At 42.1% G+C, this 23,091-nt stretch overlaps 1 protein-coding gene across 6 annotated transcripts; it reads left to right on the forward strand.

Annotated features, from left to right (window-relative positions):
- The first annotated feature begins 1,159 nt into the window (after positions 1 to 1,159).
- Positions 1,160 to 21,392, forward strand: slc10a7 (solute carrier family 10 member 7). Of its 6 annotated transcripts, XR_010015398.1 has the most exons (14): positions 1,161 to 1,350; positions 2,902 to 2,984; positions 4,685 to 4,821; positions 5,833 to 5,908; positions 6,001 to 6,039; positions 6,769 to 6,804; positions 9,132 to 9,215; positions 10,003 to 10,168; positions 10,261 to 10,312; positions 10,872 to 10,945; positions 11,745 to 11,890; positions 13,828 to 14,044; positions 19,800 to 19,898; positions 21,075 to 21,392. XR_010015398.1 is itself a non-coding variant. In XM_063015765.1 (13 exons), exons 1-12 carry the CDS (start codon positions 1,251 to 1,253, stop codon positions 13,058 to 13,060), a joined length of 1,014 nt encoding a protein of 337 aa, XP_062871835.1. In that variant the 5' UTR covers positions 1,160 to 1,250; the 3' UTR covers positions 13,061 to 13,094; positions 13,828 to 14,977. The 6 variants fall into 6 exon arrangements, 4 of the variants coding, with proteins under 4 accessions (XP_062871835.1, XP_062871836.1, XP_062871837.1 ...); XM_063015765.1 differs by lacking the exons at positions 19,800 to 19,898; positions 21,075 to 21,392 and adding an exon at positions 13,040 to 13,094 and having other exon boundaries at positions 1,160 to 1,350; positions 13,828 to 14,977; XR_010015397.1 differs by lacking the exon at positions 19,800 to 19,898 and having other exon boundaries at positions 21,067 to 21,392.
- Positions 21,393 to 23,091: the final 1,699 nt, after the last annotated feature.

Here is a 23,091-nt window from a genome sequence, read left to right on the forward strand (position 1 = left end):
GCTCAGATGGTGTCCAGCATGTGTGGTGGCGCCCTGGTGAGAAGTACCAAGACAACTGTATCTTGCCTACAGTCAAGCATGGTGGTGGTAGCATCATGGTCTTGGGCTGCATGAGTGTTGCTGGCACTGGGGAGCTGCAGTTCATTGAGGGAAACATGAATTCCAACATGTACTGTGACATTCTGAAACAGAGCATGATCCCCTCCCTTCGAAAACTGGGCCTCATGGCAGTTTTCCAACAGGATAACGACCCCAAACACAACCTCCAAGATGACAACTGCCTTGCTGAGGAAGCTGAAGGTAAAGGTGATGGACTAAACCCAATTGAGCACCTGTGGCGCATCCTCAAGTGGAAGGTGGAGGAGTTCAAGGTGTCTAACATCCACCAGCTCCGTGATGTCATCATGGAGGAGTGGAAGAGGATTCCAGTAGCAACCTGTGCAGCTCTGGTGAATTCCATGCCCAGGAGGGTTAAGGCAGTGCTGGATAATAATGGTGGTCACACAAAATATTGACACTTTGGGCACAATTTGGACATGTTCACTGTGGGGTGTACTCACTTATGTTGCCAGCTATTTAGACATTAATGGCTGTGTGTTGAGTTATTTTCAGAAGACAGTAAATCTAAACTGCTATACAAGCTGTACACTGACTACTCTAAGTTATATCCAAGTTTCATGTCTATAGTGTTGTCCCATGAAAAGATATATTGAAATATTTGCAGAAATGTGAGGGGTGTACTCACTTTTGTGATACACTGTATATATATATATATATATATAAAACACTAAACTACTCAACTAACTAGTCTACTAAACCCTAACCTAATAATATAAATATTAGATATAATTATATTAATAACTGATAATATTACTATAATAATTATAACTGATATAATCTACAGTATAATGTTATTACTAAACTTTACAAACTAACTGTAACGCACACTCCAATCGCCTCGCAACCACACCAAACAACGCCAACTCAAAACCCACAAAGTGCCTTGCGGTTCAAACCCTCTTTATGCGGTAGCGGCACGCAAAATGAAACGATGACGTGTCCCACTGAATCCGAGGCCTCGTTTGTCATCAGTCACGTGATTTTTTACGTCACAATACACGCCTCGAACCGGGGCTTCATTTGACACGCCCCTTTTTGCTCGACACAGGCTCCGAAGCCTCGCTTCAAATGTCACATCACTACCGGGACCGTTGAGAGGACTGGCGGCGGTTTAACGGCACTGAGCCGGTATGGGCCTGTTAGCGCGAGCGCGGAAGGAATGGTTTATTATCGGTATCGCGCTCGCGATTGTCTCGGCCAAGCTCGCGCCGTCGGTTGGGGTAAAAGGAGGTAAGATGGGTTTTCTATTCAAACCTGGTTAAAACTATTACTACTACGGTTCTTCTGTCAAACTCATCATCACGGGGTGTAACGGAGACGGTTCTTTATCTCAAACGACTTTCAACCGACGTGTTTACTTTTCATTCCTTTTTAGTTTTGTTTCTGTTCGGTTGAATCCCAAATGCCACCAAACTCCCTACAAAGTGCACTAGAGGTGGGCGATACATCAGAAAATATCGCGGTACCTGCCGTGTTTCTCGGTTTTTATTCATTTATTTATTTATTTTCCCTAACTGCCTCATCCTATGCCACCTGGAAACAATGGGCACAAGACAGGGCACTATCACACCATGGGTCAACTCAGCCAATCAACATACTGGCATGTTCTTATAAGCCCACTTAGGTATAGTGGGAACATGAAAACCTTTATCACAAACAGTGACTATGGTAGCCTAGTGGGTCAATCAAATCGAAGGGTTGAGAGTTCGAATCTCGGCTCTGCCATGCAGCCACTGTCGGGCCCTTGAGCAAGGCCCCTATCCCTCTCGGCTCCAGGGTCGCCGTGTAGCCTACTGGTTAAGATGCTCGACTAGTAATCAAAGGTGCTGGACTAGTAATCAAAAGGTCACCGGTTCAAGCCCCACCGCTGTTGGGTTCTCAATTGCCTAGACAATGTACTGTCACATTTACATTTTCGACATTTAGCACACGCTTTTATCCAAAGCGACTTACAGTACTGTGACAGTGCATTGTCTAAGCAATTGAGGGTTAAGGGCCTTGCTTAGGGGCCCAACAGTGGCAACCTGGCAGTGGTGGGGCTTGAACCAGCAACCTTGCCATTACAAGTCCAGTACCTTAACCACTAGGCTACAACTGCCCCTGTTCAAACACAGGTCCAGGATCCATGCTGCGTGTGGCACCCACACTACCAGCTTTCCCACATGACCATGTTAGTGTGAAAATGCTGAAAATGGTCCACCATCCAAGTACAATCTGATCAGTGGGGATCATATGATGGTCATATGTGTGTGTACAGTTAGTAATTGTATAGGGGCGGCACGGCGGCTAAGTGGGTAGCACTGTCGCCTCACAGCAAGAAGGTCCTGGGTTCGGTCCCCAGGCGGGGCGGTCCGGGTCCTTTCTGTGTGGAGTTTGCATGTTCTCCCCGTGCCTGCGTGGGTTTCCTCCGGGTGCTCCGGTTTCCTCCCACAGTCCAAGGACGTGCAAGTGAGGTGAACTGGAGATACAGAATTGGCCATGACTGTGTTCGATATTAAACTTGTGTAACGAGTAACTACCGTTCCTGTCATGAATGTAACCAAAAGAGTAAAACACGACGTTACAATCCTAATAAACAATCAGTAATTGTATAGCCACAGAGCGCACCCATACACTAGAGTGTAGCTCATCAAATGGTAAATATTTGTACGTATGTGTGAACGTCCAACAGACAGGGTAGTTAGTGTATACAGCCGACTGCAATATTGTTTACATACTTCTGAAATCTGATCATGATTACCGTTATAAGTTATCTTTTCTGTCTGGACTGCTCTCTGTCAGGTCCTCTTCGGCCCGAGATCACCATCACCTATGTAGCCGTGTCAACCATCTTCTTTAACAGCGGCCTGTCATTGAAGACGGAGGTAAGTTGTGCCTTTCTTTTTTATGTAATTGTATACTTACAGGGTGTCCACAAATATTGACCTTATGGGTTAGACAATGTAAAACTGTACTGATGCTTAGTAATACAAGCCTACAAAACAATCTTACTGTAACTGAGTAGTTTTTTGTGTACTTGTACTTTTTAAAGTAGATTTTACAACCTGTAATTTTACTTTTACTTAAGTGTGTTTTAAATAACATCCGTTACTGAGTAAAAATAAAAAAAGCTAAAAAAATAGCATCATTGCGAGTTATGAGATGTGCAGTATGACTTGTTTGGTATTTGTTGGTGATAAAAAAGAAGGCTGGTCTGTAGAATCCACAATTAATGCCGACTTCAGTGGTTATACAGTTTGAAAATGTTTTATGGGATGTTCTGTACTAAAGTGACACGTTACACATCCCTAAATGTTTTAAATGTTCTATCAACATGTTTTTTTCTATTATATTTTAATTGAAAACAACTATTGTGTGTCCATTTACATTTACAGCATTTAGCGGACGCTTTTATCCAAAGTGACTTACAGTACTGTGACAGTGTACTTTCCGAGCAATTGAGGGTTAAGGGCCTTGCTCAAGGGCCCAACAGTGGCAACCTGGCAGTGGTGGGGCTTGAACCGGCAACCTTTTGATTACTAGTCCAGTACCTTAACCACTAGGCTACACCTGTCCTACAAGTGTCCACTTGTCTTGTATGCATTGCACAGGAGAGACCCCCCCCACTGCTGTTAAAAAGTAACTAAGTAACGTGTAATTTTAGTACATTTTAAATGAGTTACTTTTTACTTTAGTAGATTTTTAGACTAGTAATTTTACTCGTACTTAAGTAAAAATTCATGAAAGTAATAGTACTTTTACTTAAGTACAATAATTTAGTACTCTTTCCACCTCTATATTACACCAGCCCCTACCACTGAGATCCGGGTTCCAATCTCAGCTGTTCTTTACAGATATGACTGGCTGTCTGAGGAAAAGCAGATTGGCTGAAGCCCTGCACCGGGTTTATTTCTGCCGTGTGCCCAGGGTTTCTTGGGAATCCGGACCCACCACGACCCTGACCAGAATAAAGTGGCAGTCGACATGAAAATGAAATGAAGGATAGTTTTATATCTGCTGGTCTTTTACTGGTATTTCAGTTTATCAGTGTAGTGTCACTCCACAGCAGAAGACAAACAGGCAGCGATAGCTCCGTGGTTAAGGTAGTGGATTAGTAATCGGAAGGTTGCTGGTTCAAGCCCCATCACCACAGAATTGGCACTATATTCGGTGAAACTTGTGAGTTGCTTTGGATCAAAGTGTCCGAATGCAGTAAATGTATATATGTGAGTCCAGACAAGTGGTCCATTCTGCTCGCATTCTAATAAAAGTGATTTACATTAATTAAACCCAATAGGACTCACATTCCTACATATGTTACTGTGAAAAAGTATTTACCCCCTTTTCTAATTTCTTCAGTTTTAAAGTTTTAATCTCATTCAAGATTTGATTTTTTAAAAACTCAATTTAATATACGACACAAACTGGTTCAGTGTAAGAAAAAGTAATCGACTTCTTAGTTATTCAGATCCCCAGATAACCGAATTGTATTTGATCATTTGGTTCAGTCAGACTAGACGCACTCAATCTTGATCGCTGCCGTCCTTAATAAAATAATATTTCATTTCCTGTCCGCGTCTTCTAGGAGCTGACGAGCGCATTAATGCATGTGAAGTTACATCTGTTTGTTCAGACGTTCACTCTGGTATTTTTCCCCATCGCCATCTGGGCGCTTCTCAAAGTGCTGGCACTCACAGCGATTAACGAATGGCTTCTTAAAGGGTAAACACACACAGATTCAATACCTAATACTCAACACGCAACATACAAACTTGTTCATGTCATCTCTGAGATTCTCAGGCTCTCATTTACTGCCACAGTCATACTTCTTACCTACACAACCCTTCCCAGTTAACCCACCCCAACCCCCAAACTGTATGAATGAGCTATCTGTCCACAGGTAGCTCTCTGGCTTATACTGAATTTGCTCTAACGTTTGAGCTTATTCATGTAGAACAGCACACTGATCTGCTTGTCTGCCCCAGAATCGAGTGTCAAGTGTTGGAAACACTCCACCTCAAAATCACACTTTATTAAAGTGAAGTGGGTTTTACTTGGTTGAGGGTAAATAAGCCAACAACTGCTCAGCAGAAATCTGCGAGTTTGCAAAGCTGGTGTTTAGGCAACAGGACAAAAAAGTTAGCATGTTCTCCGTGCATCCACTGGGGTTTCCTCCAGGTGCCACAGTCCACAGACATGCAGTCAGTCAATTGGAGCTACAAAAAATTGCCCTAAGTGTGAGTGTGTGGGTTTGTATGTGTGTCTGCACTGTGATGGACTGGCGACTTGTCTGCATTTTGCCCAGTGAATCAGAGCCACCTCTTTATCCTGGTCAGGGATACGGTGGGTCCAGTTTTTTCCAGAATCCCAGGGTGCAATGCAGTGACACACCCCGGACAGGATGGCAATCCATCGTGGGGCCTCAGGGCAAACACCCACCCTTCAGACATAGGCAATCATGTCTGTATGTAGACACCCAATTGGTCGACAACACTGTTGGTGATTCAGACCCTAGATCCCAGCAGACAAAATATAGACATAAAATCTACATATTTTTTCCATATAATCCAGAAAGTCAGGAATGCCACTCTGAGCCATTTCTAAGCAACTTCAGATACCAACATTGTCCAGTCATCCAAAAAAAGTACAATCAGGTCACTTTTTTGATTGGGTGCGGGTGCTTGCAGTGCATGTTAGGTTCGAACCAGAATTCATTACTGTGTGTTTTCGCAGGTTACAGACGGTGGGCTGCATGCCTCCTCCTGTGTCTTCTGCAGTCATCCTTACTAAAGCTGTCGGGGGAAACGAGGTAAGGTGGATGACAGTTAAAATAATGTGTAGCAGGTGATAACTTTTCATGTAGTTCCTCATTTAATGTGCTGGTACGCCGTTATCTTCCAGGCTGCAGCCATTTTCAACTCAGCGTTTGGGAGCTTCCTGGTGAGTTCTCATCTCATCTACAAAAAAAGAGTTCTGTTCTTAAATTCAAGCAGATTATAAAGAAGCCAGACCGAAAATATTGCATCGTTTGTGCTGTATTTGTTAAAGTGGCTTATAAAACTGTACGACAGTATAGAGGTTTCTAAAACAAGGACGGGCATTTGGACTTATAAACAAGCAGTATTAGGGAGCAAACACTTAATAAAGCAGAAAAAAAACCTTAAAACAGCTTAAATGTACCAAAAACTTTATGATCCCTTGCAAATTGAACACTTTTTGATTAGCCTCAGAAATAGGTGGGTTTCCTGTGGCCACATAGCTGTTTAGTACTAATCCTTTGAGTTCTCGTCACATTGTGTGTGTGGAAATTGCTCTTGCTTTGACTATTAAACATAGCCGTAGTTCCAATATCTATTTTTTAAGGTTTGACTTCATGATCATGGTCATTTGAGGTCTCACGATTTTTCCAGGTGTTAATAATGCATTGGACGATTCTTAACCCAATTCTGGTCACTTCAGCTTCTCCTTTGTTTACTTCTTTGCTTGATGCAGGCCAGAAATGTGACCCTTTTAAAACACAGTACCATCTTATGTGGATATTTGCAGACATCTAGTTTAAAAAGTAAATTTTCCAGGCTGACCATCCCGTCAAACAAATACACACCTCCACCTCATACAAAGTTCATTCTGCTGGGTTTGTTTGTATTAAGGTGAGTGTTTGTTCTGCAGGGGATCGTCGTCACGCCGCTGCTGCTGCTGGTGTTTGTAAGTACAATTTTTACATCCATCATTCGCTAATGACCTTAAAACGCATTCAGTGAAATTAGACCAAATTTACCACAACTGACTCTGGCAGACAGAGCAGTGCAGGAGCTAGAGAGGGCGATGCACAGTTTAGGGTCCTAAAGGTCCAAACTTTGTTATCTGTAACTGTGTGGAGTGTCTATGTGGAGTTATTTGCCCTTTCCACATCAGGTTGTGGGTGGTATATAATGACTATACATAAACTGCATTACGCAGGAGGCACTAGGCAGCACTAGGTGACACTCACCTGTTCTTGTTCTCTCTTACAGGACAAGTAATATTAATTCTAGTGTAATTACATTTTACATTTACATTTTACATTTTTTTCTCTCTATATGCTGCCATTGGGTCAAATAATTAGGAAGCACAATGTCAGCTTTCACCTGTATGCTGATGACATACAGCTTTATCTTCCCATTAGACCGAATGACAATGGCTCGTTAACATCTCTTAGCAGTTGTCTTGAGGACATAAGGAGGTGGATGGCTGACAATTTTCTTCAGCTGAATGAAAGCAAGTCAGAGGTTATCGTTTTTGGGGGTCCTCATCACATCAATAGTGTCTCCAATAACCTTGGTCACTTGTCTACATGTGTCAAAACATCTGTGAGAAATCTTGGTGTTATCTTTGACTCTGACCTCCGATTTGATAAACAAATCAACTCTGTGGTAAGGAATAGCTTCTTCCAGCTCAGAAATATTGCGAAGATTAAGCCTTTTCTCTGCTATTCTGACCTGGAAAAAGTTATTCATGCATTCATTTCTGCAAGAATTGACTACTGTAATTCTCTGTATATTGGGATTAGTCAGTCTCTGTTGCGGCGCTTGCAGGTAGTCCAGAATGCAGCAGCAAGGTTACTGACTAATACCAAGAAAAGAAACCATATTACACCAGTCCTTGCCTCACTACATTGGCTGCCTGTTCAGCACAGGATTCATTTTAAAGTGCTTTTATTTGTTTTTAAAGCGCTTAATGGTCAAGCCCCGGCTTATCTCAGTGGTATGCTTTCTCCCGCAACCGCACAGCGATCTTTAAGATCAGCCACTCAGAATTTGTTGACCGTTCCTAGGGCTCGTTTGAAGCTAAAAGGTGATCGTGCATTTGCAGTTTATGCTCCGAGGCTATGGAACACTCTACCTCCTAATATTCGACAAGCACCTTCGGCCGCTGTTTTTAAATCACTCCTAAAAACATACCTTTATAAGCTGGCATTTGAACAGTGAGGAGCTGTGTTAATTTTAATTGTTTGTCAATTTTAATTGTTTTTAATTGTTTGTCAAGTTTGTCAAATTGTCTATTTGTATTTGTTTTATTTTGTCTCTTACTCTGTATTTTTATTTGGTTCTTACTTTTTTAATATAATGTTGTGTTATGTATGCTTATTCGATGTACAGCACTTTGGTCAACGTAAGTTGTTTTAAGAGTGCTTTATAAATAAAATTTACTTACTTACTTACTTACTTACTTACATTTACTTTTTTTATCCAAAGCGACTTCCAATTATGACACAGTGCAAGAAATTATGGTTTAAGGGCATTGTTTAGGGGCAAGGGACCTACTAATTACTAGTCCGGTACCTTAACCTCTGAGGTACCACTGTGCTGTGGTAGTGAAAGTCCCAGCTATCTACTTCAAGCACTGTTTGTAATGTTATCCCCGTGTCATTGTGGATTAATTCTTTCCACTTAGTTCCCAAATGAAGCACATACTGTCAAAGGTGGATTCTTTGCTCTGAATGCTTCATGTAAACTCCAGATCAATTCTGGGCCCTGACCAGGATGAAGCGGCTACTGAAGCTGAATTAATGAATGACTGTGACTGATTCCACAAATAAACGTTGACTCAGCTCTTACAGTCTTTTCCTCTTCTGTAGACGTGGATGTGTGCGTATAACCAGTTTCTCCTGCTGGGAGGAAAGTCTACATGTAACTTCTGTCTAATCTTGCTGAGCTTACAACTTATAACCATTTTTAATTCTAAGTAAACACAAGAATTGTTTAACAGTGTGTGTGTGTTTGAAGTGAAGCAATGTTGTTTGACATGTCTTAAAAAAAAAACTGTTTACCTACTTGTAATGTGTACAGGCTGACAAAATGCACATCATTCCTTAAATACTATTCACGTCTTCAAAGTGCACACTGTGGACGTGTCTATATGATGATTGACAGGATTGTGATCCAGAGTATTTTTGCCTTGTGACACTTGGGAATCAAAAGCAAGAGAAATAAGTCAGAAATAAATCACAGTGCTGCAGATGTTTTCATTTCCGTTGTGTTTGTATTTTGTAGCTTGGCTCTTCGTCCTCAGTGCCATTCTCCTCCATCTTCTCTCAGCTTTTCATGACCGTGGTCGTACCTCTCATAGTGGGACAGGTGAGTGTCTGTCTGTCTGTGTTTTTATGTGGAGAGAAAGTCGCCCTCTTATTTTACGGACAATAAAGAGGCAATCAAAGGGCACTGAGGTGGTAAAACACCTTGGAAAGGAAGCCCAAAATGCCTCTTCATTTTGAGAGGAATTTTGTTTTCAACATCAGATGGAAATACGCAATATGGCCAAAAGTATTTGAGCTTGAGTGACCTTTATGTGATCTTTTCAGCTAGAACAACAGCCGCTTTTTTAAGAAGACTAAGAAGAAGTATGTCTGTGGGAATTTGTGTCCATTGAGTCAAAAGAGCATTTGTATGGCTGATCATTGATGTTGGTTAAGAAAATCTTTAGCACCATAATCAATGTTCCAGTGGCCTGATGAGGTAACGCCTCATTATGGTTGCAACAGGGACTCCGGTCCTGTCAACACGTCTGCGTGAGTGTTGGACAAATTCTTGAGTGTAGCCCACTGGCTTCACACGTGTCGAATGAGGCATCTGCTAGTCTGTGGTCCGCCTTGGGGAGGTTGACGATGCAACCAGGAAGAAAGGGGGAATTGGACATGTCTAAACTAAACATTATATTTATTTCCTGATGATTATAATGCTGAGTCGAAGATAAATTGCTATTTAGTGTAGTCACTCCTGCCTTAGTCATGCCTAATTTGCATCTAATGGAAACTGTTTGGTTCTTGTGTTTACTTTACGATAAAGACTCTACCTAAAGCGTCAGCTCTAAAAACAATACAGCACCGAAGTAAAGCAACAATGACAGGAATGAATTATCGTTTAGGTGTGTCGGAGGTTTCTGAGGGAGTGGCTGGAGCGGAGGAAACTACCGTTCGGGACGGTGAGCAGTGTCGTCCTGCTCATGATCATTTACACCACATTCTGTGACACGTTCTCCAACCCCGACATCGAGCTGGACCACCTCAGCCTGCTCATCGTCGTCTTCATCAGTGAGTCACTCTGGCGGGGTGGGAGCAATCCATCATGTTTAAAATGCAGACGTTCTTAATGTGATCACCAATTCTCTCAAATCTCTCTGCAGTTTTTACCATTCAGCTCACCTTCATGTTACTGACGTTTCTTTTATCAACCAGGTGAGATTCTCCCGCTGATCACTCCTTAGTTTCACACTAATCACACGGACCACTCCTCAGTTTCACACTGATCACTCCACACAGTTCCACTCTGATCACTATGATCACTCCACACAGTTCCACTCTGATCACTCCACAGTTTCACACTGATCACTCCACACAGTTCCACTCTGATCACTATGATCACTCCACACAGTTCCACTCTGATCACTCCACAGTTTCACTATGATCACTCCTCAATTTCATACTGATCACTCCTCACAGTTTCACACTGATCACTCCTCAATTTCATACTGATCACTCCTCACAGTTTCACACTGATCACTCCTCAATTTCACACTGATCACTCCTCACAGTTTCACACTGATCACTCCTCACAGTTTCACACTGATCACTCCTCAATTTCACACTGATCACTCCTCACAGTTTCACACTGATCACTCCTCACAGTTTCACACTGATCACTCCTCACAGTTTCACACTCATCACTCCTCACAGTTTCACACTGATCACTCCTCACAGTTTCACACTGATGGGTTTTCTTCTGTTCTGTTTGCAGGCAGTTTTCTGGCTTCAGTGCAGGAGATTCTGTAGCAATAATATTTTGTTCTACACACAAATCTCTGACATTGGGTGAGTTCTTGTGCTATTTACTTCATTTGTTTTAAGAACAACTGCAGATTAAGTGACTCACACAGTTAAGCAACATCAGCCCCAGCAGTATTGTTTTCATTTGCAGTTTTACCTCATTAAGCCACATTAAGTTGTTTACTCCGGCCTGCGCTTAACATGATGGATGGATTGGTAAAATATACCAGTACGTGGGTCTCTGTACGCAATACTGCGCTCTTTGAGACCCGGGCTCAGCAGGTGAAAAATAACGATTAGTGGTTGTCAGAGGCCTACTTGATCAGGTGTGAGGGTGGCAACAGCAATGAGAAAGTGAGAAACTCTTAATAGACACGACTGGAATGAGTGAAAAAAAGGGGAAAAAAAAAAATAAAAGATTAAAATAAAAGACACACTGTGTCTGTGTGTCTCTGTGTCTCTGTGTGTGTCTCTGTGTGTCTCTGTGTGTGTCTGTCTGTGTGTGTCTCTGTGTCTCTGTGTGTGTCTCTGTGTGTCTCTGTGTGTGTCTGTCTGTGTGTGTCTCTGTGTCTCTGTGTGTCTGTCTGTGTGTGTGTCTGTGTGTGTCTCTGTGTGTCTGTGTGTGTGTCTCTGTGTGTCTGTGTGTCTCTGTGTGTCTGTCTGTGTGTGTCTCTGTGTCTCTGTGTGTGTGTCTGTGTGTCTCTGTGTGTCTGTCTGTGTGTGTCTCTGTGTGTGTCTCTGTCTCTGTGTGTCTGTCTGTGTGTGTCTGTGTGTGTCTCTGTGTGTCTGTGTCTGTGTGTGTCTCTGTGTCTCTGTGTGTGTCTGTGTGTGTGTGTGTCATTAGGAATCCCAATGCTGAAGATTGTATTTGAGGGATTTGAGCATCTGTCTCTGATCTCAGTGCCTCTGCTCATCTACCACCCGGCTCAGATCCTGCTGGGGAGCATCCTCGTACCCACCATTAAAGCCTGGATGAACACGAGTCAGAAGGTACAGGCACGGCAACAATCAGTTAGCATGATCAATTAGCATAATGTAAACATACTTTATGTACAAACCGAACAGTTTACACTTTAACGTTTTATTTTCCAGACTGTAAGTTGTACTATATAAACTATATGGCCAAAAGTATGTGGACACCTGTCTATGACCTGTCCACGATTCCAAAACTAACTGTAAAAAATTATGGTTGTAGATTTGCAGCTTTAACAGCCTACACTCCTCTAGAAAGGCTTTTCACAAAATTTTAAAGAGCCTCAAACTTCGTCCAAGAGCAAGTACAAGTGTGACACTGTCCACAGTCAAGTGAGCTTAGTATCAGCATGACTGAATTCTTAAAATTGCACTTGTAGTGAGGGTATGATTTATAAAATTTTATTTTAGTTGCGTAGTAGGACATATCACAGTTTTTAGACACTCCCTAACGTATACCTGGGGTGTCTACATGAAGATAAATTACATACATATAATTTTATTTGTAGTAAATAATCGACCAAAACACACAGATCAAAAGCTCTAAAACTGTTTTTGCCCTGTGACCTTTCGCTGATTGCGTTTATAAAACAGCATATAGATTTTTTTTCTTTAATCACACTGAATTTACAGGTGCGTAGGTTTTATAGTTTATTGGCACGTATAGTCTGGAAAATACATTTGCGTTGTATTCAGATGTGTGCAAAAGTTCAGGCACCAAATGACACATTTTGATGATTTTTGACGTGGAAGTATGGTAAAGAAAAACATTTATTAAATGGATGTATGTATTTTTTGCGCAGCTGTAAATTGTGTTCGCCCTACATACAGTCTACATACACAGAGTGTATAAAAATTGGACATCTTTCTTTTGAGTGTTTTAATTGACTGTTAAGGACTCATTAGGAACAGCAGATAGATATACATCTATATTTGATGTAAGGAATACCTTGCCATCTGTACGGTGTTATCCATTGGGGTTGTGTGGCAGCCACTGGCACTGGAAACATTAGTTTCCTGTAGAGTAAGCATCCACTTATTTTCACTTAGGATTTTAACCACTGGTGTCCATACTTTGGAATAATAGTCTATGCTTATGAATGAGTCAAATTCGAGCACTTTAGATTCCTATGTAAGTTTATTATCGGTCCTGCTGTTTTCTCTCAGTCTGCTATTTTAGTGAGATAACGCTGCATGCTCTTCTGCCTGCAAGTCCCAGTCAGTAAGTGCAAAACCTCCCGAATCGACCCGATTTACAATCATTCAGAATAATTCTGGGTGTTGGGTGGTGGAATATTCTGATTCAGTTTAATTTCATTCACTTTAATATACCAATAATAAATCTAATACTGATGAATGACTACTAGTGATCAGTGATTTTTTACAGGTTTGTAATTAATAACAACAGAATGATGACATTTGATGTTTTATTTTTTAATCAATTTTATAGATTTTTGAGAAAATACACTAATTCCTAAGTTGATCCCTGTAACATTCCGAAAAGGAGCAGTCTACTATACATCAAAGTTTGTAAGCTTGAATAGGCAAGACGGCATCAAGACGCATTTTTGCATATGCTATGTTAGTGTGGTAAGAGAGTGCAGGTGCTAGAATGGCCTGCCAGTTCAGATCTGTCTCTTTTTAAAAAGTGCAATATACAACAACAGAGACTCCAGACTCTTGAGCGGCTCTTACATTAAGCAACAATGGGGATGACTTGAGGTGGTGGTAAACATGAGCCTGTTTTAACATTTTTGGAACGTGTTGCAGACATGAAATTTAGAATGAGTGTGTATACCATATACAAAAAAAAAAAAGATTAGTTAAAACATTAAATTTCTTTGACTGTTTTGATTAAATGCAGATTTAAAAAGACTAATGTGTGTGTCTTTGTGTGTGTGTGTGTGTGTGTGTGTGTGTGTGTGTGTGTGTGTGTGTGTGTGTGGGCACTAAAGCTGTCCAACCAACAGCCCATTTGACCTTTTGAATGACAGTCAGACTAAACCATTACGGGACCCAAAGCTAAATGAAGTGGTTCTTTCTCTACGAAGAACGAAGATGGATCAAGTGCCTTACTGAATCTAGAGGGACCTCTAGCAGCTCGTCCTCTCTGCAGGGACTTTCTTACGCAGACGAGCTTGGAATGATTCCACAAGCGTATTTTTATCAAATGTGAATATATATATATATAGAGCTTTATTTTTATATGAAGCGCTTACTGGTTTCCAACAACATTCCTCAACTGATTTCCAACTTGTATTTAACGGGTTGTGTTTTACTCTTGATTATTTTTTTAGTTTGATACCTAGGCAGGACATTCGAAGGGTTTGTGTTTCTTTGTGCCTGAAATGTTTTGTGCATAATTGTTTGAAATGGGATGGATGAGTATAATAATATGATTTGATTTTTATTTTGTTATCAGAGGCCAAATTAGATGTTTAAAGCAGCTGTATTGAGTCTCTGTCAGTGTTCTAGATGTTAAAGAAGGTTCACATGTTTACACGTTGGCTGTTTTTATGACCAAAAGTATATAGAAACTGTTTCTGATTATTGAGTTCAGGTCTCTCAGCCACAGATATTGCTGGCAGGTGTAATACAAATTAATAATATACTGTTTAATAACTTATATATGCTTCTAACTATCTGGAAACAGTTTGGGGATTAAAGTTGTGGTTTGACAAGTCTGAACACATTAAGGAGTTTTGATTACAAGCCATGACTTCTTGTCTAACATCAGTGCCTGTTCTAACAAATGCTCTCATGGTCAACACCCATGGTTTCTGAATGAGACGTCCAAGCTCATGGTCCAGATAATTCTGGCCATATAGAGTGTTTTTCCTTATATTGCAACTGTAGTGAAATTAAAACGGTTAAAATGTACCTTGTATTATTTGGACCTGCTGTTGTTGGAAAACTGAAACAAGAAGAACCCTCGGGGTGTCTAAGATCAGTCAGCGACACACGGCTCGGATAAGGAGCTTTTTGCATTTTTGTAGCCTTCTACAAAATATCAGTATTGCAAAGGATTGTGCAGCTTTAGCAGATATCACTCTTTCTGGTACTGCCGTGTTTCATTCCACCAATAAAACCAGACACTGATCTACAGCTCACTGTATCATTTGTGTCCATTAATGTCCATTTGCAACATGTGTTTGCAGTTGAATTCATCAAATGCAAGAGATCTGAATTAATAGTCAGAGTGCAAATGATGCGTATTTACAGCGGTAAATTGCCACGGTCCCAGAATGGATTGGTGTCCTGTCCGGTGATTTGGGGGAAACTAGTCCCATGAATTAGAGATACCCAATACCAATAACTACCTGTCCTGTCATGAATGGAACCAAAGTGAATGGAACATCAGCCTAAAATAAACAAGCAGACTGTAGTTTAGACTTCATACAGTATGTAAATAAAGCAGAGCATTAATGTTAGTTGCCATGTCTACAATAAACACTTACATTGCCTGAATATTAATTGGCTAAAACTACTGCTACTGACTACTTTCTTCTACATTCAAAGTCTTTAAGAAAGTGTCTTCAAAAAGGGTTTTTACTGGAGTTTTGGTAATAAAAAAAATGGTGATAGTCAGTAAATTGCCAAGGTCCCACAATGGATTGGTGTCCTGTCCGTTGGGTGTTAATGCATTGCGTCCAGTGATTTGGGGAAAACTAGTCCCATGCATTGGAGATAACCAATACCAATAACCACATGTCCTGTCCTATCATGAATAGAACCAAAGTGAATGAAACATGAGCCTAAAATAAACAATGGAGTATTAATGTTAGTTGCCACGTCTACAATAACCACTCAAATTAACTGAATACTGATTGGCTAAAACTACCACTACTGACTACTTTCTTCTCCAACCCAAAGTCTTTAAGAAAGTGTGTTTACTGGATTTTTGGTAATAATAAAGAATGGTGATAAATTAAAGGAAAAACCTGCAGATGCAACCAGGCTGCTTGTAATTACGTGTTGTTGTTTTATTACAATGCAGATTATGCTAACTCACTGCCGTTGGGATCTAAGGGTTCGAATCCTGAGTGGTGCTATTGGCCGGTCTTATTTCAACATACGTTGGCTAAGGGATGGATTGCAGAGGCCTCGCAATGGATTGGTGTCCTGTCCAGGCTTTCTTGACCAGCATCAGTGTCCAGCTATACGAATGCGTCAACTTTGGGCTGAATGGGCACAAATTCCCAAAGACCTACTACAAAGTTTTATGAGAAGTCTTCTCAGAGGAGTGCTAGCTGAAGAGTTGTTACAGCTGAAAAGATCCCAGAGGTTGCTCTATTTTAATCCCATTTTTAATGGGATGTCCAACAAGTTCATGGTCGGGTGTCCAAATATTTTTGGTCATATAGTGTATGGAAATCATATGCTGTAGGTGTTCACTCAAGTTGTGACTTGGAGAATCAATGCCAAGATTCAGCGGATTTTTGGTGGCTTGTATTTTACACTACCAAGACATTGTTTTTCCTTTAATTTGTCACCTCTCTGAACATTACAGAAGCTGTGTTTTAGCTTCCTGTTGCTCCAGTGATGATATCGTACTGGGCCTGCAGTAACAGTAAACTGTTCTCGCGGATTCGCCGCAGTTGCACCAGTTCTCCACATTCCTGCGCCCTCCATCCTTCAGCGCTCCTGCGGTTGTTCTCATTCAGAGACATACGGTGACGTTTCACGCCGAGTCTCCTCTGAACGTAGATCACCAGCACTACCAACAGAGCCAGGAAGATGCCCAGTAACAGTCCGGGCTGAGACGTAAGCCCTGGCCCTGACTCTGACTCTGGTGTCACGCCACCTCCGACTTTGAATCCATCCTCGGGGCGTGGCACAGAAACTGTGTTTGTCCGAAGCACTAAAAGCGTTTAAAAGAAAAATCTCAATTTATTCCAATTTATGGGGTATTCACCGTCCACTTTATTAGGAACACTTGCACACCTGCAGTGTAAATGATGTAATTGGTTGCAGTTATGTAATTCGATCTGTCTGGTCATGCTAAGTGCAGGTTCTCAGGTTTCTCAGTGTTCAGAGTGGACAGTGAAATACACTAAATGTCTTTTAGTGTATGAACATTTGGGACGTACCCTCTTCAGCATGCTCGCTCGGCTTCACAGGATCATACACAGAGCGCCGGAGGGCAGGCGACTGCTCCAGGTGGAAGGACGAAGCAGCGCTGAATGTGTGTAATTTAATGAGAGTATGTTTGTGAGTGTATGTCGGTGTAGGTGGGGTTGAGGCTGTGGTTCGAGTCTCAGAAGGGTTGTCAGTTGGCGTAAATGCCAAAGATGTGTCAGAGTGTACATGCTGATTTGTGGAGGTACGGGAATGTGTGTGTGTTCTCTGAGACGTTGGCATGTTCATTGGTACAGAATCTTCAGCATAGATGTTTAGTGTTTGTGTTGCTGGTGAGTAAGACGGCCTGGAAGAGGTTAGTCTGATGGTTGGCATAACTGGTGTTGTGTTGGTATGTGTGGGCTGGAGTGGCATTCGTGTAGATGTCTGGATGTATGGACGTCTCTGAGTTGCCATAGACAGTTTGTGTGTTGTTTGTTGATGAGACGTCCTGTTCATTGTGGGTGTGTGTGTTGCTGTGTGGGTCGGTGAGGAGGTTGGCATGAATAGTTTGTATGTGTTTGGCAGTACCTGTGTCTGTCTGGTGGTGGTTTCTCTTGTAAGGGTGTGAGTCAGTTGTCTGTAAGATGTTGGTGTGAGGTTTGGTGGCATATGTGGTGGCCTGGAAGACGTCATTGTGGCAAATGCCATGGTTACTTTGTGTGTTGTTTGTGATACTGGCATGATGTCTGGCAGGAACTGTTGATGTGTTGATGTGAAAGAGGCCAGTGTGGTGGTTGGCATGGTTATTGTGTGTGCTGTTTCTGTGTGGGACATGTGTGTAGTGTCTGTTGGTACTTGTGCTGGCATGGAGGACACCAGTGTGGTAGTTGGCATGGTTAGTGTGTGTGCTGTTTCTGTGTGGGACGTGTGTGTAGTATTTGTTGGTACCTGTGCTGGCATGGAGGACACCAGTGTGGTAGTTGGCATGGTTAGTGTGTTTAATGTATGTGTACTGATGAGTGGTACCTGTGTTGGCATGGAAGTGATCTGTGTGTCAGTTGGGATGGTTAGTGTGTTTGTTGTTTGTGCAGTGTTCAGTGGTACCTGTGCTGGCATGGAGGACCCCAGTGTGGTAGTTGGCATGGTTAGTGTGTTTGTTGTTTGTATACTGTTCAGTGGTACCTGTGTTGGCATGGAAGTGATCCACGTGCCACTTGGCATGGTTAGTGTGTGTGCTGTTTCTGTGTAGAATGTTTGTGTAGTGTGTGTTGGTACTTGTGCTGGCATGGAGGACGCCAGTGTGGTAGTTGGCATGGTTAGTGTATAAGATGTTTGTGTACTGTTCAGTGGTACCTGTGTTGGCATGGAAGTGATCTGTGTGCCAGTTGGGATGGTTAGTATGTTTGTTGTTTGTGCAGTGTTCTGTGGTACCTGTGCTGGCATGGAGGACGCCAGTGTGATAGTTGGCATAGTTAGTGTGTTTGATGTTTGTGTACTGTTCAGTGATACCTGTGTTGCCATGGAAGTGATCTGTGTGGTGGTTGGCATGGTTAGTGTGTGTGTTGTTTCTGTTTGGAATGTGTGTGTAGTGTTTGTTGGTACCTGTGCTGGCATGGAGGACGCCAGTGTGTTAGTTAACATAGTTAGTGTGTTTGATGTTTGTGTACTGTTCAGCGATACCTGTGTTGGCATGGCAGTGATCCACTTGCCAGTTGGCATGGTTAGTGTGTTTGTTGTTCCTGTGTAGGATGTTTGTGTAGTGTTTGTTGGTACCAGTGTTGGCATGGAAGTGATCTGTGTGGTGGTTGGCATGGTTAGTGTGTTTGTTGTTCCTGTTTGGAATGTGTGTGTAGTGTTTGTTGGTACCTGTGCTGGCATGGAGGACGCCAGTGTGTTAGTTAACATAGTTAGTGTGTTTGATGTTTGTGTACTGTTCAGCGATACCTGTGTTGGCATGGCAGTGATCCACTTGCCAGTTGGCATGGTTAGTGTGTTTGTTGTTCCTGTGTAGGATGTTTGTGTAGTGTTTGTTGGTACCAGTGTTGGCATGGAAGTGATCTGTGTGGTGGTTGGCATGGTTAGTGTGTTTGTTGTTCCTGTGTAGGATGTTTGTGTAGTGTTTGATGGTACCAGTGTTGGCATGGAAGTGATCTGTGTGGTGGTTGGCATGGTTAGTGTGTTTGATGTATGTGTACTGTTCAGTGGTACCTGTGCGGGCATGGTGATCCACGTTACAGCTGGTATAATATGTCTGTATGAGTTTTGAGTACCAGACACTGGCACAGTTGAAGGTGTGTGTGTTGTATGAGCGCGAGAACTCTTTGGCTTGAAACGATTGTGTGTCTGTCTGTGTGTAGTAGTGTGTTGTTGTGTAGTGGTGTGTTGTTGTGTAGTGGTGTGTGATGGTGCCATTGCTGTGTGTTTATGAAGAGGAGTCTCTGAATTAATGTGTGATTGTGTGGGTGTGTGTGTTAGCAGGTGTGTTTGTGTTCTGTTGTGTGTTGTGTGAACAGAAGTCCTTGTGCGAGTGGGTGTCAGTATGGTGGTGGTAAGGGCGGGTGTTGTAGAGTAGAGTTGTGCGTTCCTGTTTGTGTGTGTAGTATGGAGTGTGAGTGTGTTGTTTCCTGGGTTGTGTGTGCTGTAGGTTCCTGTTGTGTGTGTCTGTGTGTAGGTGGTGCGTAGTAGGGTTGTGCGTGTGTGCTGGCTTGATGCAGTGTGTGTAGGTGCAGCAGTGTGTGTTTGTGTATACGTTGTCATCGGAGACGCTGAAAGAAGAACACAATTAGTGTGTGTGTGTGTGTGTGTGTGTCATTCGCAGTACGTATGGGATGAATCATTTCTTACCCAAGATTATTCTTTCCTGTAGTCCAGAATCACGTCCTGTACTCAAAGTCCCATCATGCACCACAGCTGACCGAATCCTGGTCCAGTGGACAAAATAGGAATGCACCACTGTAATGCTGAGGTGAGGGAGAATAAACACAAGATACACTGATTAGGCATAACATTATGACCACCTTCCTACTATTGTGTTTGTCCCCCTTTTGCTGCCAAAACAGCCCTGACCCGTTGAGGCATGGACTCCACTAGACCCCTGAGGTGTGCTGTGGTATCTGGCACCAAGATGTCAGCAGCAGATCCATTAACTCCTGTAAGTTGTGATGTGGCGCCTCCATGGATGGGACTTGTTTGTCCAGCACATCCCACAGACCCTCGATTGGATTGAGATCTGGGGAATTTGGAGGCCAAGTCAACACCTTGTTGTGCTCCTCAATCCGTTCCTGAAGCATTTTTGCTTTGTTGCACGGTGCATTTTCCTGCTGAAAGAGGCCACAGCCATCAGGGAATACCGTTTCCATGAAAGGGTGAACATGGTCTGCAACAATGCTCTGACTTGCCTTATTCCCAGTGATCTTAATGTTATGCCTTTGTTTATTTTTATGTGTTGAGATGCCACTCTGACCCCGTGGCTTTTCTTTGGGTCTAAATGCTGATTGGTCCAGATATTTACTGTAAATTCCTTAATGACCAAAGAATCAAGGATGTCCTCTGATGCTGCCCAGATCATGACTCCAGAAAAGCTTTTTCCCAGTCAGTGAGGCAGAGAAGCCGTCAACCTGGCGCTTGGTACCAACAGAAGAGAACCTGGGAAATGGCTCACTCATTCATGCCTACCAAGGGCTGTGAGATTTACATAGATTACCAATGATAATAGCAACTTCATCATCTCATTGAGATGGTCTGGATCTCCATGTTGGATCTACAGCTTGGGCTCTCTTCTAGAAAGTCCAGACCCTGTTAAATAAATCTTTCAAGTAGCACAAACCAGTTTGTCCTTCTCCCAGTCTATAAAGCTCAGCCACCAGTGCTCCTGGACCTGGACGGTGGTCCTGCAGACCTTATTAAAAACTGCTAAAATATTAAAAGCTCTTCTACTTCACCAACAAAGAAAGACAAAAGGAAACACTTCTGGGTGACATCTGAGGGCATTTGACACCATGAGTATCCAGACCACTCAGCACCTTGACCAACAGAGGGTACTGGTGTCAGGGTGGTTTGGCTTTCACTATATTATCTATACATGTGTAGAAAAAGTCTTAGTGTGTCTACAGTGTGTCTTTGTTTCTTACTAGAATCTCAGGTCTCCGCAGGGTTGAGGTGGTGCTCTCCAGGTGAACGACAGGTTCCTCTTGAGCAGTTTGTCGGAGTGTGTGACGGTATCTGCGCTCGACATGCAGGACAGCGTGTGTGTACCCGGCGGGTGCAGTTTGAACTTGCCTCCAACCACCCGGTCCTCAGCTACTGAGCGCGCCTGCAGCAGGAAGCCCATGAACGCTCGGGAACTGCGTACACTCACTAGAAACAAGTTTGCTTTTAGTTTGGTGGTGTCGAAACTTCTAAAATTTTACACAACTTTCTGGAATGGCCTGCTATATTGTATTAATGATTATAAACACAGCTGGTGACTTCTCTGCACCTGTATAAATAGGGCCAGGTTGACTGCGCTCATTAAAAGGAAAATGGAACAGTCTTTTACCTTTGTCACAATTTGTCCAAATGTTTATATATAATCCCAGAGCCACCTAAAATAGGTCTGCCATTAAATATAAGATGCTGGAACCAGGATGACGGTGTCCACAGTCAAGCAAGCTTTACATTCCCATGAGCCTAGAGACTGCAGTGCAAGAAAGAAGTCCCTGTTGCTGTTTTTTGATTAATCATATGATCAGCAACAAAACTGAATCAAAGTTTGAGGTGTCAATTTTTTTGCCCACCAGACTCTAGGCCAATGTAATATAAAGCTTACTTGACTGTGGACAGTCATCCATGTTTCAGGAGCTTATGCTGACTTATGTGACTGTGTGTGTGTGTGTGTGTACTTACCTGTGAGTGTATGTTGTGGTAGGTAGACCATGCGGCTGGTGTGTACGGTCACGGCGGACAGTGTGTGTGTATGTTGTCTTTGAGCACCGATGTGACCAGGTTTCATATCCACACAGGAAGTGGAGGAGGCCCCATGTGAAAAACACACACACCACGCAGGCCACACACTCACAAACACACACCACATCAACACAGCCCTCATCAGCTTCATCTGAGACAGCAAAGATGTAAAGGTGGAATTATATACAGTGGTGTGAAAAAGTAATTGCACCCTTCTGACTGTCTGTATTATTGTATTTTATGATCGCAGATCATGCAGCAAACTTGCAGTAAATCTTGCAGCAAACCAATGATCCAAAACATCCACAAAATCCACTTACATAGAGTATATAGATAATGGATCTTTAATTTTCCTCAAGATATTAATAAGATGTTATCTTTAATGGACACGGAATGAAGCTATTGTCATGGCCTTCTTAGTTGCTTGACTTTAATTCCATAGAAAATCACAGTGGTGTCAATAATTGAAACATCTGTTTTAAAGTAAAAGGCACTCGGGTGGCGCAGCAGGGAATTTTGCTAACCCACTGTCATTGGGATACAGGGTTTGAATCCCCAGTCATTCAATCGGCCGATCGGACGGACATACAGACTGCATTGCACCCAGTGATTCTGGGAAAACCAAGCCCACCACAATGTTGGTATTACCTACCATTAAGAAGATGTGTTTTATGTTGATAATATAGAATTTAGCTATTTAATTCATTATTTTAACCCATATTAACCAAGGATGATAATAAATCTGGAACTGGTTGTACAGTATACACAATATAGAGTATATTAAAAAAATTACAGACCACTACCAACACGCACTATAAGTAAAAATAATGGTTTATAATACATTTGTTCATTGTACTTTTTCACTTAAAACATAAAAATTGTATCTACCTTATATCTAGATCCACAGTTCCATCAGAAGACCTCTGTTTTTTCTGACTTTCATTCCTCTCTCTGTTTTCTTGATGTTTCATGTCCAGGATGTGTAACAGCTGCTGGACAGGAACCACACCTCCTCTGTCTTCTACTAATCTGTTCTCTGTTACCCCATGCTGTCCCCCCAAACCCCCCAGCACACACACACAAACACAGAGGAGAATAAAATGTTAAATTGTCACAACTATATATTTATAAATATACCAGAATTACACCAAATTAGTTGTTTTATTTTTGAAAACCAATAGGATGTTTCACCATTTTGCACATATAATTTGAAA

The sequence above is a fragment of the Trichomycterus rosablanca genome, chromosome 19 (genome assembly GCF_030014385.1).
Source record: "Trichomycterus rosablanca isolate fTriRos1 chromosome 19, fTriRos1.hap1, whole genome shotgun sequence".
Lineage (NCBI taxonomy): Eukaryota > Metazoa > Chordata > Actinopteri > Siluriformes > Trichomycteridae > Trichomycterus > Trichomycterus rosablanca.

What these genes read in the sequence shown, in the direction of transcription:
- slc10a7 (XM_063015764.1), top strand. Translation starts at nt 1,251, where the DNA reads ATGGGCCTGTTAGCGCGAGCGCGGAAGGAATGGTTTATTATCGGTATC. An exon ending in CAGCGTTTGGGAGCTTCCTG is followed by an intron (nt 6,040 to 6,768) that starts GTGAGTTCTCAT and finishes TTTGTTCTGCAG; the next exon opens with GGGATCGTCGTCACGCCGCT. An exon ending in GCTCATCGTCGTCTTCATCA is followed by an intron (nt 10,169 to 10,260) that starts GTGAGTCACTCT and finishes ATCTCTCTGCAG; the next exon opens with TTTTTACCATTCAGCTCACC.